Source organism: Indicator indicator, chromosome 30, assembly GCF_027791375.1.
Source record: "Indicator indicator isolate 239-I01 chromosome 30, UM_Iind_1.1, whole genome shotgun sequence".
NCBI lineage: Eukaryota > Metazoa > Chordata > Aves > Piciformes > Indicatoridae > Indicator > Indicator indicator.
In genome coordinates, this window is record NC_072039.1 from 6215034 (window position 1) to 6231627 (window position 16594).

The window sequence follows — 16594 nt, forward strand, 5'->3', positions numbered from 1 at the left end:
GCGGGCGCGCCCCCGGCGCTGCGCCCCGCTCGGCTCCGCCCGGCTCGGCCCCGGCTCGCCGCGCCGCTCCGCTCCGCTTCTTTACGGCCCGGCCCCGGCCCGGCCCTCGCTCCGTTGCCGCCCGGCGCGGCTGGGCTCGGCACCGCGCAGTGCCGCTGTCGCAGAGAACAGCTGAGCCCAGCCGGGCGCCGGGGCCGGCACAGCCCCCCCGCGGCGGGCACCGGCACAGGAGGCGGGAGGGGGCCCGGCCCCGCCTGCCCCCGCACCCTGCCCGGCCCCCGACCACCCCCTTCTCGGGCTCTGCCCGCAGGGATGGGGTCAGCCCTGGCAGAGCCAGCCTTCGCTCCACCCTCACTCCTAAAAAGCGAGAAGCGCAAGGGTGCCCGTATCCTCCGCCGGGTACGGTGCGTGGGGCGGGAGAAGCCCCTCTGCCAGGCAGCGACTTGCTAAAAGCATTGGGGGAAACCAAGGGGAGGGGCAGGCCTGGGCACCCCAAGACTGCCATCACCCCGCGGGTCACCTCTGCCCAGGGCTCAAAGCAGCGCACTGGCTGCTGGGCATCTTGAGAGGCTGTGGTGAGTGGCGTCTCGCACCCTGGGGCCAGCCCAGCCTCACAGAGACGATGCCATCGGCTGGCCCTGGGGCTTCTGACACACATGGGAACCCCACATCCCTGGGGCTGCAAACCTACAGGGGTAAGCCCATGCCAGCCCCAGCCCTGCACAGTGGGGTGGTTACAGGCACATCCAGAAGCCAGATTCGGGATTTAGCTGAGCCCAGCCCTGCAGGGATGCCCTGGTCCAAGGGGATTAAGGGATTGTAGGGCTCAGAGACCTGTGGGAGGGGAGCTGTGGTTCCTGGAAAGGCAGCAAAGCCCTGGACCCTACAAGGCCACTAAGTAGAGCTGGACAAGCATTGGCTGAGCTAGGTGGGAAGGGGCAGCTGGCAGGGAAAGGGTGACATCCTTGCTTACCTGGGTGAAGGGGTGACAGGGAGGAAAGGGGGCTGCCTCATCCCACCATGGTCCTCACTTACTCTGCCCTTGGATCCTGGAAACTCAGAGCCCTCACGTCCCACGTGCCCAACTGTAAGCCACATTCCAAGCAAGTTGAGAAAAGACCCCAGGGAACTTTTCCCCTGCTGATGCCATGGGGAGTGGGAAGGGTTAGGGATACTGCCCAAAGCAATGGCCCTACTCCTGGCCCCACACCCCAGTGATGTTCACTCAACCCTATCCCAGCTGGAAGCTTCATGAAGGGATGGGAAGGCTGAGCTCCAGGGCCTTTGGCTCTCACTGTATCCCCTTGCTTGCAGCCCCTCTGCTCCTCCTGGCCAGGCAGGCCAGAGGGGACCACAGAGAGCCCTGCACCATGTTTGCTTGCCATGGCAGGGGACACAATGGATCAAAACTGGTTCACCTGATTGGACTCTTTCCCAGTGCAGAGATTCACTTGTGCTGCAGTTGTCTGGTGCCTGGATTCAACTGAGCTCCTTGGCTGGCCATAGCCAGTCCCTGCTAAAGCCTCCCATCCTCCTTGAAGCTTAAACCCCAGGACCCTCCCCACATCTCTAGCACCTGTGGCAGTGCAATGAGGGAACCCACAGCACTCTGCCAGTTTATATCCACCCCGCCAAGCATCTCCCCTGTAACTGCAGCAGGATCTGGAAGCACCTTCCTTGGGAGCATGGTTCCTTGGCCCCTGCACAGGTCACTTGGGACAGGATGGGTCCAGCTATGCTTCCGGTAGGAAAGATGAGCAAACAATCCTGCTCTAGCTCCTCAGAGCCCCACTGCCACCCTGTGCTCTGACGGTAGCTTGGATCACTCCTCACCCCCAGCCCAAACAGGAGGTGGCACACCTGCATCATCTTCAAAATAAAACTTTATTCATTCAGTAACAAGAACATTGAATCTGCACATCAGTGCACAAGTTCACATTTAAAAACAGCTGAGCACATCGGTCATAAAGGCTTTAGGGGAAAAGGGGACAACAATCCCAGCCACCAAGGAAGATCCAGGAGGGACAGGCAGAAGCGCTCCCCTCCCTGGTTTGCACCTCCACCGCCAGCCACCCCCGAGGCCTCATGCTCCAGCACACAGTGTGGCTGGGCTGCCCAGCTCTGGGGCGATCCCACCACACCAGTGCACAGACGTCACAACTCCATAAAGGAAAATAAAAGGCACTGGCACTTTCTTTTGTGCCAACAGAGATGTCTGCAGCGTGGACAGGCTGTTAGCACCTCTGGCAGCACTGCTGGAGGGTGACTGAATGCCCTCTGCTCAGCCTAGACCCCTCCTGTGCCAGGCCAACACCTGCCTCTGCCCCGGGCCAGCAAAGGCTGGGGTGGGGTGTCCCTCCCTTAGGGAGAAGCATGGGGGTTTATGTGGAGCTAGGACCAGATTAAGGCAGGACACACTATGATGGCAGCAGGGGACCTGTGGCAGGTATGGCTTCCTCCTGCCACTGGGCTGGGAGAGCTGCAGGGGACTCGGAACCCCAGGCAGATACAGTGTCTGTGCTGCTTCCCAGCAGCATGCCCCTCCCAGGAGGTCCCCAGAGCAGCCAGAGCCAGGGTGGGATACCTTCCACCAGCCCTTCACTGGCAGAGGGACACTGAGCTAATCCTTACTCTGCTTAACATCCAAGTGAGCCAGAGACGGCATCACCTCCTGATCCTCCTGCCACTTGCTGGGACCATGCCCCCAAGAAAGGGCTGAAGGGCAGAAATTTATACAGGTCACAAGTTCTCAAGCAGACCAGACACACACACGCACACACACACACACGCACACACCGAGTGCAACAGAACGCAGTGTAAAAAACAGCTGCACACACACTGTCGCCTGGGCACGGCTCGGGGGGTACAGTACAGCGGGCACGGGGCGGGCGAGGGGCAGCGATGGCTGAGATATTGTACAGGAGTCAATGTAAACAATAAAGCGTCCTCAGAGAGGGCTTTGCCAGACCAAAACCCAGTTGCTTTGTACAAAAATGCCCTTAAAACAACACGTTTCTCCTCAGCCCCCTCCATCAGCAAGGCTTGGCAGATGCTGAGCACCCTGCAGGTGCTGCTCCTTCCCATCCAGGGAAAGTGCTGTTCCCGTGGTGCTCAGAAGGTCACAAGAAGCTCTTGTTGGGGGCCACAGAGACAAGAAGAGAGCCACCACCCATTTGTGAGCCACCAGCATGAAAAAAGGACAGTCAGTCCCAGGCAGAGACCTCTGATGCCACAGGCTTGGTAGCTTCATTGCCCAGGCACTGGCCAAAGAAGACCCAGGACCCCCAAACAGCTGCATGCAACATGCCCCTCCAGCCCATCACCCTTTCTGCCGTCCAGGTCAGAGCCTCCAGACCTCCAAGGCCTTCATCACTCTGCAAGAGAACCATCTTCCCTGACTCCCTCCACCTGCCTACAGGCTTCCCAGAATAAAAAACAATTGTGCTGAGCCAGAGCAGAGGACAAGGGGACAGCAAAGCACCTTCCTGCAGGGTCTTTGCTCCTTTGCTGCTTTCCAAAGCACCTGGAGAGCAGCAGAGTATTGGAAGGAAGCTGCATTTCTGGTCTGCATGGAAGAGCCTTCCTACAGGGCATTGCTCCTGAGATAACACTTGGCAAAGAAACCTGACCCCTTTCCTTCTCCTCCTCTCTCCTCAAGGGAACAAGTTACACACAGAGCAGATCCTTGTTGCCAGCCAGCCATGCTCTCTCTAGTGCAGGGCAGGGCAGGGCAGGCTTGGTGGCATTTCATCCTTTCTGCCCATGAAGGGGCAGGTAGAGATGTTGAGGTTCAGGAATGGTGGGCAGTGAGTCTGCTGAGGTTTGGGAGAAGGCAAGGACTGAAACTGTCCTTCACAAGACGACATGAGCCATTTGGCCTTTCCACATTGCCTGCCCAGCTCTGAAGCCAGCTGGAGCAGGCTAGGAGAAGCCAAATGCCTTTTAGTGTCCAAAAGAAGTCTCTCGCCTCCTGGGCCAGGGAGTTGGGTGACTTCTAGTGACTGAAACAGTCCAGGGTGCTGTGCTATTTGATCCAAGACAGGGCCCTACTGGGCTGCTCTGGGCTGTGCTCCAATCTGCACAGAGCACAGGTGACAACTCCCACAGGAGAGCTCAAGCTGCTTGGAAAGGGAGGGACGAAGTGCTGCTGCTGGAGAAGGACAGAAATGCTCACAGCCCCTGTGGGCACGTAGGCTCTGCAAGGCAGCACACGAGGATCCCTGGGAGCTGCAGGAGGGCAGCAAAGTGGAATCACCTCTCAAACTACTCAGCTACTCTCTGACACTGGCTGGGGACAAGCTGGAGGACTATAGACACCCCTAGCCCAGGGCAGAGATGCTGCTTCCCAATACTCCACAGCATTCCAGTGCTGTGTGCTCCTCTGGCCCATCGGAGCCCACCAGGCTCTGCAGCACCAGCACCACTTTATAGGCATGGCCTTGTCTGCTGCTCCTCCCGCACCACATCCTCTCCATGCTAGGCTTTCAGCTGGAGCCATTCTGCCATTCTGCATCTTCTCTCTGCTTTGCTCCTCGCCAGAGGGCAGGTCTGGCCCAGAGCCAAGCACCAGCTCAGACAAGCTCTTGTACCACAGACACACCGTGACGCTGTGGACAGGACCCAGAGCTCTCCTGCCACAGCCAAGTGTCTTTCTCTCTGCTCCTACAGCACACATACAATCTGCTGATACGCACAGCTGGAAATGAGCTTTGATTTGGCCAAACTACTCAGGAGCCATCAAATCTGCTGAAATTTGGAGCGGACCCTTCAAAGGCAGGTTCTCCAGAGAAGCAAGAACCTGCAGAATGGCTCAGAGCAGCCAACAGCTTTCCATGTCTAACTGGCACTTCTGAAACCCAGCTCTGAGCAGGAGGGAGACAGGCAGATGCAGGGAGGGAGATGAGCAGATGCAGTCGTCCTCCCACAGTGTGGTATCAGGGTTTCACACAGGACTGGAGAAGAAGGGACACATTTGGCAAAGGCTGGCATTGAGGCTCACTTCTGGAAAGGGAAGACAGCTTCTGATGTCAAATCCACTGCCATTTCTGAGCAGATGACAAGGAACAGCACTGAGTTTGAGTAAGGTGGGGTTGTTTTCCAGTTTACAGAATGCAGTCTTGCCCTTTTTTCTTCTTCTTCTTTAAAAAACCCCAACCCATAGAAACCACAACAACAAAACAAACAAAAAAACCCAACCAAACAAAAAAAAAACCCCAAACAAAACAACAAAAAAAAGAGGTTTCTCTATAAATATCCATATTTACAATTTAGGGAAAAAAAAATAAAGACAAAAAGAAAAAAAAGCTTCCAGAAAAGATCTTCCCTCCAGGCTGAATGTTAGGAGTGACAGAAGAGGTCAAAGCTTTGCCAATGCAATAAATTGTGTAACAATTGGAACAGCCTCCAGGTTTGGGAGTGACCAGAAGTGCCTGTGAGCGTGGCAGAGGGGACAGAAGAACAGCTTTTGGGTGGAAGGGAGGCAGCAGGAGGGCAGAGGACAGATGATATGGCTGTGAACTTGGAAGGCCCACAGCAGTATTCAAGTAACGGAAGGGTTAAACCCTAATGAGGCATTTGTTTTAAAAGAACACCCTGTTTTTGGGGTTCTCCTCCTCTCACCTGCTTGGCTGGGGCAGTGAGGAGAGGTGAGCTGGGCAGCTCGTGGAGGGGCTCACCACCAAGTGGGGAGCTCTGCATGACTCACACCAGTGCCAGGCTACCTGGGGATTGTGGAGCCCATCCATCGGGAGGATTTACTCCTTTTGGGGATGCACCAAGCTGAACCAAGCCTTGGGCAGGGGGTGTACTGAAGCAGCTTTCTGAGTGATCTGCCAGCATCATGGAGTTCCAGTTTGCAGAAGTAAAGAAAAAAAAAAGCCAAACAGAGAGACCTTGGCACAGCCTTCACATTTAGGGGAGGGCTCTCACCCCAGTAATCACCCAGCACCATATTTCAAGGCATGGGGAAAAATTCAAGTTAGGATCTGGTTCTAAGCAGAACTCCACCTTGCGGAAGCAAGCCACCACCAATTTGCACATGGGGAAGGTGTTCTTTTAAAACAAACTAACAACAACAAATTACCAAAAAAAAAAAAAAAAAAGGAAAAAAAAAAAAGAAAATTTGAGGTTACCCAAGAAAAAACCCCAGACAAACAAACAAAAAAACCCCCCCAAAACTTAAAAAACCCCAAACAGGCCTGCAGTCAGAGTCACACACAGAAGAACCAACCCACACCTACATGCGCCAGGAACAGGAAAATGACAATATATATAAAATTAACCAATAAAGTGCATGTTCCTTATATTACACCTGCCCCTTGCATGACTCAATGCCACAGGGTCCTCGCTAAGAGGTGGCAGCCCAGGGGCTCACATCGTGTTGTAGAGGGGATTGGTTGTCCGCTTTTTATCATTGGTCTTTTTGAGCCTCCTCAGAGGGTGAGTTCTCCCGTGCTGCTGCCGGGGAGTGACAGCCAGACCTCGAGCCGGAGATAGGGAGTCCAGGACCTGCACCTGGAACAGTGGAGGACCCTCCTCAGAGCTAGTCCACGTTGGATCCATGTTGGAAAACAAACTCTGCTGGCTGGAGCCGCACTCTTTGGCGTACTGAGCTAGCGGCCTCTCCACCGGCTTGCTCTGGGCGATGCACTCAGCTGTTCTGAGCTGCTCCACGAAATGCTTGGCAGGCTCCGGGGAGGACAGGCGATGCCTCCCGCAGGCACCTTCCGAGCCCTGCTCCAGCCTGCCCTCGCAAAAACCTCGACCCAGGGCGACACAAGTGAGAAGCACCGGGTTGGCATTGGAAGAGGCTGACTGCCTCTGGGATAAGTCGTCCTTGGAGAGGTCCAGGCAGTCCAGTTTGGCCAAGGACGCCGAGCGTTTCATGTGGGAGGGTGTGGTGAGCCCCGCGTGCCGGATCCGAGCCTCTATTTCCTTTGCTCGCTGCTTGACCAGCCCGGAGCTGCTGCTGTGCTCCTCCACGCTGTGGCTGCTGGAGCTGTGGGGGAGACTGTAGCACAGGAAGGAGATGTCCAGAAGGTCCATGTTTTCAGCGTGTTGGCTGGTGAAGTCCTCGCTGCTCAGCTGCCTCGAGGTGCCAGCACCTCCCTCACAGAGAGGCTTGGGTCTGTCCCTGAATGGGAGGGATGCATCTCCCTCAGTGCCACACGGTGTGACCAGCTCATCGTCCGTACTCGTGCTCTGCTCGGTGACACCTTCCAGGCGAATTACATAGGGGTAAAAGGAGCCATCTAAGCTGCCTGAAGGTGTAGAGGTCACCTGGGCAGAGGGAGAAGCAGCACCGAGGTGAGCAGATAACCCAGCACCTTCCTCAGCGGGGCTGCCCACAGTGAAGGCAGCCTGCTCGTGTACTGCGTGCTCCGGCAGTGAGGGGTTGCCCAGCGGCAGAGCTCCGAGGCAGGTCGGTGCATTCTCTGAGCACAGGGAAGGGTTCAAGTTTTCATCCAAAGGCAGGATGGCTGTGGCCAGCCTGCCCTGCTCACAGCTTGCGTCGGGACTCTCTGCAGCCCTGATGATGGGAGCAAACTCACTGATCTCGATTTTCTTTGGGAGGAGGGAGGGCAGGGCTGGATCCTCCGATCCATCTAACAAGACCACTGTCCTATGCTCTTGTGCCGTTCCCTCCTGCCCCGTGCTGGGCTCTGCAGGCAGCCCTGCCCTGGGAGGCAGCAGCAGCTCCTCAGCACCCGGACCCTGCAGCTCATCACCCTCTGGAGCCAGCTCCAGGGGGGGCTCCTCGCTCTTCCCCCGCAGCAGGAGCTCAGCAGCAGGAGAGTCGTTCCTGGAGTTCTTACGGGTGGGTAAGATGCAGGCTGGGGATGTGTGCTGGTGCTCCTGCTCCTGCCTCAAGCGCTCCTCGAACTCCAAGGTGGCTCGCCGGACAGAGCCAGGGCACCACTTGGGCTCAGGGTTGATGCAGCTGTGAGGTTCTTGCTGGTCCCCACCAGAGCTGCCTTCCTCCAGGTCTGATTTACCAGAAGATGGCTGCAGGGAAGGGGTAGTTTCTTGCTCAGCTTGCAGAGAGTCCTTCTCCTTTTCCTGGTGTCCAGCACAGGCTCCTTCACTCTGTTCAAGCCTTTCTGATATCCATATTGCTTCCACTGGCACATCATGCACTGTGTTCCTCTTTGGTGTTTGGGTGAGGTTGGCTGAACCCTCTTTCTGTTGGGCAGGTCCTGGTGCCTGGTTGATTGACTCGATCTCAGTGATAATTTCCTTCACAGAAATAGCATTTTCTGAGTGGGATCTCGTGAGATGGCCTGCAGCAGGCAGCTCAGTGACCTCCTGCAACACAGAAATGGGACAGTTACAAAATGGATCAGCTGAGCTGATACACAGCAAACAGCAGCAGCTTAAAGGAAATGGGGGTGCATGTCCCCAGAGGAGCACAACGTGCACATGGCAGTGTGCACAAGTGCCATGACCACTGACACAGAAGCATTATAGTCTCTGGGACTGCATTTATAGAATCACAGAATCATTAAGATTGGAAAAGACCTCTAAGATCATCAAGTACCAGCTTCTACCCAACACCTCCATGACCACCAGACCATGTCCTGAAGTGCCACATCTACTCATTTTTTGAACACCTCTACCACCAGACTGGGCAGCCTGTTCCAATGCCTGATCACTCTTTCAGTAAAGAATTCTCCCTAATATCCAACTTAAACCTTCCCTGGTACAGCCTGAGGTCATTATCTCTTGTCCTGTCATTAGTTATTTGAGAGAAGAGGCCAATGCTAGCCTCACTACAACCTCCTTTCAGGCAGCTGTAGAGAACAATGAGGTCTCCTCTCAGCCTCCTCTTTTTCAGGCTTATCAACCCCAGCTCCCTCAGCTTCTCCTCATGAGACCTGCCCCCCAGACCCTTCACCATCTTCATTGCCCCTCTCCACACACACTCCAGCTCCTCAATGTCTTTCTCATACTGCAGTGCCCCAAACTGGACACAATACTGGAGGTGTGGTCTCACCATTGCTGAGCTCAACCACTTCCTTCCATATTTAGAAAGGAATGGATTTTCACCTAGACTGAGATTTAAAGAACTTTGATTTAATTCCCTTGAATTCCAAGGGAAGTTCAGTCTACTTATTTTTTTTCTTTCTTTTTTTTTTTTTAATAAAGGAAAGTCTAGTTAAAAAAAAAAATCCTCATGCTGCTAAGTGTAGTTTTGAACTGGAACGGTGAAAGATTCTGCTCATGCAGGGGATGGAAGAGAGGCCCAGCATAAAGAATGACTGAGTGCTCTAGCACTCTGGTTTCCCAGAGGAAAATGGCCCATCCATAGAGATGTTCCCCCTGCCAAAGCACTGAAGAGAGCGTTGGCCTATTATATTTGGAAGAGCCTTATTGCCTCACATGGAGATGGAAAAGATTCGAGCAATGCAACATGGAATTTAAATAAGAGAGGCTCCCAGAAAGTGATGGCCTCTGGTATCATCAGTCCCTGTGAGAGCCCTGCAGGGTGGAAAGCAGTTGGAAGAGAAAGGTGCCTCAACTCAGGAGTTACTAAATCCTGTCAGGAACATCTCTCTGCCCAGGAGAGAAGTGAGCCATGACATAGATTGGTTTGGGTTGGAAGAGACCTTAAAGATCATCTAGTCCCAACCCTCCCCTGCCATGGGCAGGGACACCTTCCACTAGACCAGGTTGCTCAAGGCCTCATCCAACCTGGCCTTGAACACCTCCATGACCTTCCTGGGCAACTTGTTCCACTGGTGTTCTTTAGAGTGTTCTTTACTTGCATGTGAGCTGACTGACAAGTTTTGTGCATCTCATACTGTAAAAGTTCCACAAGATTATTTACAGAGGCTCTTCATGTTCCTTTTTTGCATAATCTAGATTCCAAGTTTCTTGCTTCATAATTAGCTCCATAGCACAGAAAATAGATATTTTGGTTCTTCCTGAAGTATTTCAGATGATCCTAGTTACTGCCTATGATGCACACCAGAAAGATAATGATTACACAATTTAAAATACTGCACAACTACTTAAAATAGATTCTATGAATCTGCCTGATCCCATCACCCCAGGCCTGGAAAGGCTCTTTTATTCTTCCAGCAGTGGAAGCTCTACATCTGCCTTGATCTACTATCCCAATGCTGGTGCTTCCCAGCCAGGGAAAAGTGCCAGTTTTATTCCATTCTTTGGTGGATTTCTCAAGTCAGCTAAATACCTGCATAGGTTTGGGGTGCTGGCTGGCCTCAGCTGATCCAAGGTCCGTCTGTGCTGGGGGTCTAAGTCCCACCTATCTGCTCTCCTGGTGTAAAACTCTAAAGTAAGAGTTCATGAGAACAGCACAGCAGGTCAGGTGAAGGTCAGCTCAGCCAGTGCCCTGCCACTGCCAGCAAACAGACGTTTAAGGAGAAAGTGCAGAAAAGGGCAGGTATCTAAAAATGAAGAAAAGGGGAAGCATTTCACCATCCCTCCCCAGGCAGCTGCCCTGCTTTGTGAAAGCCAGGACAAGAAGCTCCCCTGTCCACAGCAAGAGAGCTGCCCACAGAGAGGTTTGAGTAGCAGCTCCTAAAAACTCCGAGCAAGTTATTTTAACCTTTTGTTGTTCTTCATCTGTGGAAGAGTCATCTGATGCCTGAGGAGAGTTTCCAGAGCTGTTCCTTTGAGCATCAGCAGCTCCTTCCACAGTGGGCAGCACTTCCAGCACAGGCACCCTGGAGACTCCATTCCTTCCACTCCCTTGCTCCTCTGTCCTGGAGTGGGAGCAAGTGCGGGGCCGACTGTCCTGGGAAAGCTCCACGAATTTCTCCAAAGCACTGAAGAAATCAATCCTGTCTGCACTGAGGTCTGTCACCTCAGGCTGGGGATTCTGTTGGATGCTTGGGGAATTTTGGTTTGGGGACTGAGGGAAGTCTTTTAAACAGGAGGTGAATTCTTCCATGGGAACCAAGTGCACGTTCATGTCAGGCTTAAGGGCATCTTTTTCTAGATCGTCCACTGTCAAATCAGGAAACTCTGCAATTTCCAAAGGGTGCTGGAGTTGCAGGAAGGCCTCAGAAGCATGGCAGTTATCAGGGGGGACAGAGTCTACACAGCAGCCTGCTGTACAGCCATTGATATTGTTCAGGTTCAGTTTGTCCTCGATCTGCTCGGTGTGGAAGTCCCGACATGTAAACTCTAGGTGGATCCTCTCCTTCACACACACCTCCTCGATCATGTTTGCATCCTCTGGGAGCTGCTGCTCCCTGTCTAGCTCAGCGGAGTAGATGGGAGACACTGGCTGCTGGTTGTCATTGGTCTTTGCCTCTGAGATCTGGTCTGCTGAGGTGGTGATCTCCTTTTTGTTCAGTTCCAGCCCAGCCTTGCAGATGGGCTCGTGATGGTCTGAGAGGTCACTGTCGGAGTGCGAGCGCCAGAGCTTATTGTGCCGTTGTTTGCTGTGGGGAAGAAAAGCAAATGAAAACACTGAGTGGTGTTCTCACATACTAGAGCCAAAGCCACCTCCTAAGAGGATGCAACCTACGTGAAAAACTGTGCCAAGTACTGGAGTCACTGACCACAACCTCAGCTCCATCTGAACAGTTCAGGGTCAAACCTGCTGTGGAAGAAGTTGATCCAATAACAAACCAGCTTCCAGTAGCTAACTCATACAGTACCACTCTGCTCCACACATGTGTTTCCCCAGCAGTATCTTATCAGGCTACTCAACAAATGCAATGCTGAACTAACTACCAAATGTGGCCCTTTCTCAGCCAGCAAGCACTTTACCATTTGCTAGCAGACAGCAATGACCAGAAGAGTCATGGTCTCTGGTCCTGGATCTAAGTAAATGGTGGACACTGAATAAAGTCCAGTTTCTCTTGTGGCACCTTCTTTGAATAGCTTCAGTGATCACTAACTGGGCTTTGGTAAATAAGGTGGTAGGGTGGGGTGAGTGGATGTGAGTGTGGGTAACACACAGAAGACATCAACAGTCAACAAGAAGCCCCAAAACACCACCTTCCACAAGAAGGAAGTTCAAAAGTTCTCCAGGTCATGGAAAGCCCTTTTAGGAAGGTCTGAACAGTCATAAGGCCAACCAACTGCCAGGGGCATTTTATCACCTTATCTCCACCTGCCAAAACACCCAGCTCATGTCCACAGGCTTGCACAGAGCAAAGGAGGCAACTTCTGGCAGTGAAGCCACACCAACCAACCATGCCTGCAAGGGCTTTGGTGAGTGACCACGGCCGCAGGGCTGTGCTTCCACCGTTTGCCCCTAGGAGGAGAGCAGATACCACAGAAAGGTTCTTGGATCTGCAGGAGACCTTGCAAAACCTCTTCAGTCCCTTGCCAGTGTGAGCAGGCACTCCCAAGCGCATCCATTGGCTGCAGTAAGTTAATTAACAGATGCTACAGAACTAATTACAATGTGCCAGTTTAGTTGTGGGTGCCCAACAGCTAAGGAAAACAATCCTTCACAGACTGAGCTTCCCAGCCCCACAGTCAGCTACAATCTTCATATAAGGCACAGGGCAGAATCAGATCCTCTAAGAGGAGGGTCCAGACTAGAGACTAAAAGGTATTGCCCTGGGTGCATGTGCTCAGTCTCTAAGGGGTTTTGGAGCAAAGTCTGACACTGGCAGCAGAACCAGGCTTGCTCCTGAGGCAGGTTGTGCTCAAGCTCTGTATGGGATGCCAAAGTTTTTCCAAGTCTTTGCTCATGTAACCTAGAAAGAAGTTGTTGATGTTTTCTGAGGGCACCTCCCACCCTGGTGCTTCAGTGCTCAGCCCCAGCGCTCTGCTGTGCATTTGATTTTCAAAGTCAAATTACCCTCGCCCAGGAACAGACCAAACTTGCCCAACACAGCCTTGATCTGAGAATCAAACCAGATGCCAACAACTGCTGGGAGAGGTCTGTGGTATTCACTTTTCATCCCACACTTCCTCCAGTCCTACAATCTGTCAGGGGTGCTAAAAGCAGGGTGAAAGAACAGGACCCCATGTTCCTTCCCAGAGTCCACAGCCACCTCTTGACCTTCCTTAGCAGTGATCCTGGTGCCAGGACAAACAAGCCAATGGCTGCCCAGGCACGGCACAAGGTCTGGGGCAGCTTCTGGGTTGGGCCAGCTTGTGTCCACACCAGCCTTCGACCAGGAGCCCCCCACACCTCCCACCACACTGCAGCAAGCTATCCAGGCTCCAGCATAAACCCACAGCTGTTAATTCCCAAGACTGCACAAGGCAGAGGGGGATCCCAAACACTATTTTCCTGTAATTTATTCATAACTAATAAAAGCGAAAGGGTTTTTGTGTCTGTCACCAGAGGAAGGGACAGTTTAACTAACCCCAGGAAGTATGACATTCCCAAAGAGCAAAACACACTTCTTCTTGTGACTAAAAGCAGGCAGGGGGTTTTCATTTTACAGCTGGAAAACATACCCCAGTTGCTCTAACCTCAACACAAACCTGTAACTAGATAGTGTGAGCACATGGCTGCCCTCACATACCTTCCCTCTGAAATCTGAGCAGTCACATGAGGGTGAATCTGTTGGATTTTTTTGTTTGTTTGTTTGTTTGTTTGTTTGTTTGTTTTACCCTGTCCTGGAATACTGCAGCAATAAACAAGGCAGCCAGAGGGTACAGCTCAATAACACAGAAAGGAAATAAAGCAGTTTGGAGCTGAGAAAGGAACTGCATAAAGAGGAACCATCCCTGCAGCACAGAGAGGCCAATTCCTTGCTTCAGTGAAGCTTGGTTTACTGCAAGCTTTTCAGTCCCACACAGATGTAATGCACTGCTCCTGCATTTTTTAAAGCTTCCCAAGTAATCCTGTTTGTGCCACTGTATGGGGACTTGCAGAGTAGGTCAGGAGCAGTGGTGTGCTTACACGGGAGGGGAGCCACACACCATAGACACGACAGCAGCCAGAAAGATTGACCTCCTGAAAAATAAATTACTGGAAGACAGCAAAAAGAAAAAGAAATTCCTTAACCAAAATACCAACTTCCAGGCTGACAGATTACCTACAGCAACTGCAGGGCTGGGGGTTTGAAGATGTGATACACCAGCTGCTACCAGCTCCTCACAGGTGTTCACCAACCTGTTGAAAAGGATGCTCATGTGCTTTTTATGTCTGAAAAGCTTCTTTTCCTCCATCCAGTCTACCCCAGCAAGATCTAATTTCCCAGTCTGCTAAATGCTACATAGCACACCACAGTTAAGCACTGACCTTTATTAACTGGTGCCAGCAGCATGTTTGGTGTCACGAGGCACCAAAGGCAGGTGTGGTGTCTGTCTCAGAGAGTTTCAGTCCAGAAGAGCACAATTTCTTAAAATATCTATTCCACTGTGATCTATCCTGTCACTTGATACTACTTGGCTGCTTTTTCAGCAAGGAAGAGGATCAGTCCGAGTTGGGGGAGCAGGGGGAGAGCAAAGTTCTGTGGGTGTACCTGATCAGGGAACGAGCTGTGAGGAGCCCTCAGGTTGCTAATCTGTGTAGAGAGGGAAAGAGGCAGCACACTTCAGTGACAGAGGGAGCTCACACAAGGGGTTTGGTGTAAATACTGCAATCCAGGCCTGGCCTAGGAGCAGAGATAACCAGACTGTTAGAGAGCAAGTGGAGAGCAAAGGAAGAACAGCAAGTTATTAGCACTGGAAAGGGGAAGGGAGGTCTTTGCAAGTGTATAGGACAGACAAAAAGGGACAAAACCAAGCAGAGGGTGGAGGTGAGAAGCGTGCCCTGAAGACTGCACAAGTGTCCAAGCTGCTGCAAGAACATCATAAGGCAGGCACCTTTCAACAGCACCAAGAAGCTACTAAATAATTACTTTGGTCAAAACACGTCAAGAGCCACCTCCTGTGGCAGAAGCCTCAGCTTGGGTAATTCTGCTTGCTTCAGATCTGCTCCCTGGCACAGCACAGCAGGATCCTAAACAAAATACCAGAATCTGGCGAAACAGAGAGTATCACTACCTCCTTCCAGCTGATCACGTGAAGATGTTGCTTAACACAGCTTACAAGTTGATTTCTCAGAAACATGTCCTACTGATGTCTTTTTTGCTAATCAGGTGGTAGGCTTGGGATTACAACACACTTGCCCATACCCAGGCCCAGATCCAGACCAGCCTCAGGACTCCAAGCAGGAATAAACAGTGCTGTTGCAATACACAGAACATCCTGTCCCCTCCCCTAACACCAGCACTTACCCAAGGGATCTAAATAAAACCAAACCAGCTGCTGAGGAGGGGCAGGTTCAACAGGGAGCTGTAAGGCTAAGACAAAGCAAGTTCCCTGCCAAGTGATGTTACAGACAACAGGGACACCATTTATCTCTGCTGGAGCCTACACAGCTCTGAGGGCTGCATTCAGGGAGCAGCTCACAGGATGCTAGTCTCCAAAAGCCAACCATCCCAGGAGCCAAACAGCCTCCTAAAAGCTCTGGGATGCTGCTCTGCAAAAACCAGCCATCCTAGGAGCCAAAGATCCTCCTAAAAGCTCTTTATTACTCCCATTTTCCCAGGCTCAGCTGGGATAACCCAGGAGAACAGAGCATTGTCTTTCCCAAGACAATCACGAGCTTACATAAGGCAGTGATGGAATTTCTAATTAAAATAATGGAGTCAATCATTTCGGTGCTGGGCCTGGGTAATCAGGATCATTCCTTCCACTCACCTGGCCAGCAGGATCCCTTGGTATTCCTCCAGCTGCCTCATGAAGCTGGGGTTGGGCTTGGTGACGGTGCGCCGCTCCTTCACGTAGTCATAGGCCCTGTCCAGGTTCCAGCCGTACTCCTTCATGGCGTAGGCGATCACCGTGGAGGCCGAGCGGCTCACCCCCATCTTGCAGTGCACCAGGCACTTAGAACCATTTTTCCTGAGGCAGGAGAAAGACAAAGAGAGGATCATTAAAGAGAAAACACAGGCTTTGAGAAGCAGAAGCAAATAGCAGCTTCCTTAGCAGAGCATTACGGAACACGCTGTCAACACTGTGGCCTCAGCTGACGGCTGGGATGAGATCTGATAATCCAATTTACAAACTGGAGCAAGACACAGAAAGTGAAGAGCAAGGTCTTAATACTCTTAACAGATTTTGTTACAACAGCTCTTCTGAAGCTTTTATCACAAAGCAGACCAACATCAGCTGTTTAGCAGCCTTCATAGATCTCTGCAAAGACTGATACGGTGTCCTTGAACCCAGCCCCAAATGGCCCACTGGTACCAGGCAGCATTCCAAACAAAAGGGGCTTGTGGCACACAAACGTGGTGTCACACTTCAGAAACACATCACTGCAAGATACTGAGCAATTCAGGGCAGCCTCTAGCACAGGGATGTTCTGCTGCAGCAAACTTTTGATGGCATATTATTGGGTTTGGCGACTGACTGAACAAGACCAACAATGACATCCCACCTCATCCCACCTGACTCCCATCCACATCTCGAGACACCAGGAGGTGCAGATCCAGTTAATAGCCCCATGGACCAACCTGGCTGATTTTTTTGATGCCACCATTTCTTAGGACTGTCTGTAGGGAGAAAGCTCACCCTACATGCTCTGTTTTCAATGGTCCTTCACCTCAGTACCTATCCAAATGCAAGCAAGTGGAGAAGATAACCTCCCCATGGCTGGAGTGCAGCA

General features: G+C 52.2%; 1 protein-coding gene across 1 annotated transcript in view; it reads right to left on the reverse strand.

The window, feature by feature from the left end:
* Positions 1 to 6149: 6149 nt before the first annotated feature.
* SSH2 (slingshot protein phosphatase 2) overlaps positions 6150 to 16594 on the reverse strand; it is a 97496-nt gene continuing 87051 nt past the window's right edge. The window contains exons 13-15 of the mRNA XM_054394493.1: positions 15631 to 15831; positions 10571 to 11411; positions 6150 to 8304 (exon numbers count right to left, since the gene is read on the reverse strand). Coding sequence (XP_054250468.1) covers positions 6370 to 8304; positions 10571 to 11411; positions 15631 to 15831 — 2977 coding nt within the window. The 3' untranslated portion in view covers positions 6150 to 6369. The remainder of the gene's footprint in view (positions 8305 to 10570; positions 11412 to 15630; positions 15832 to 16594) is intronic.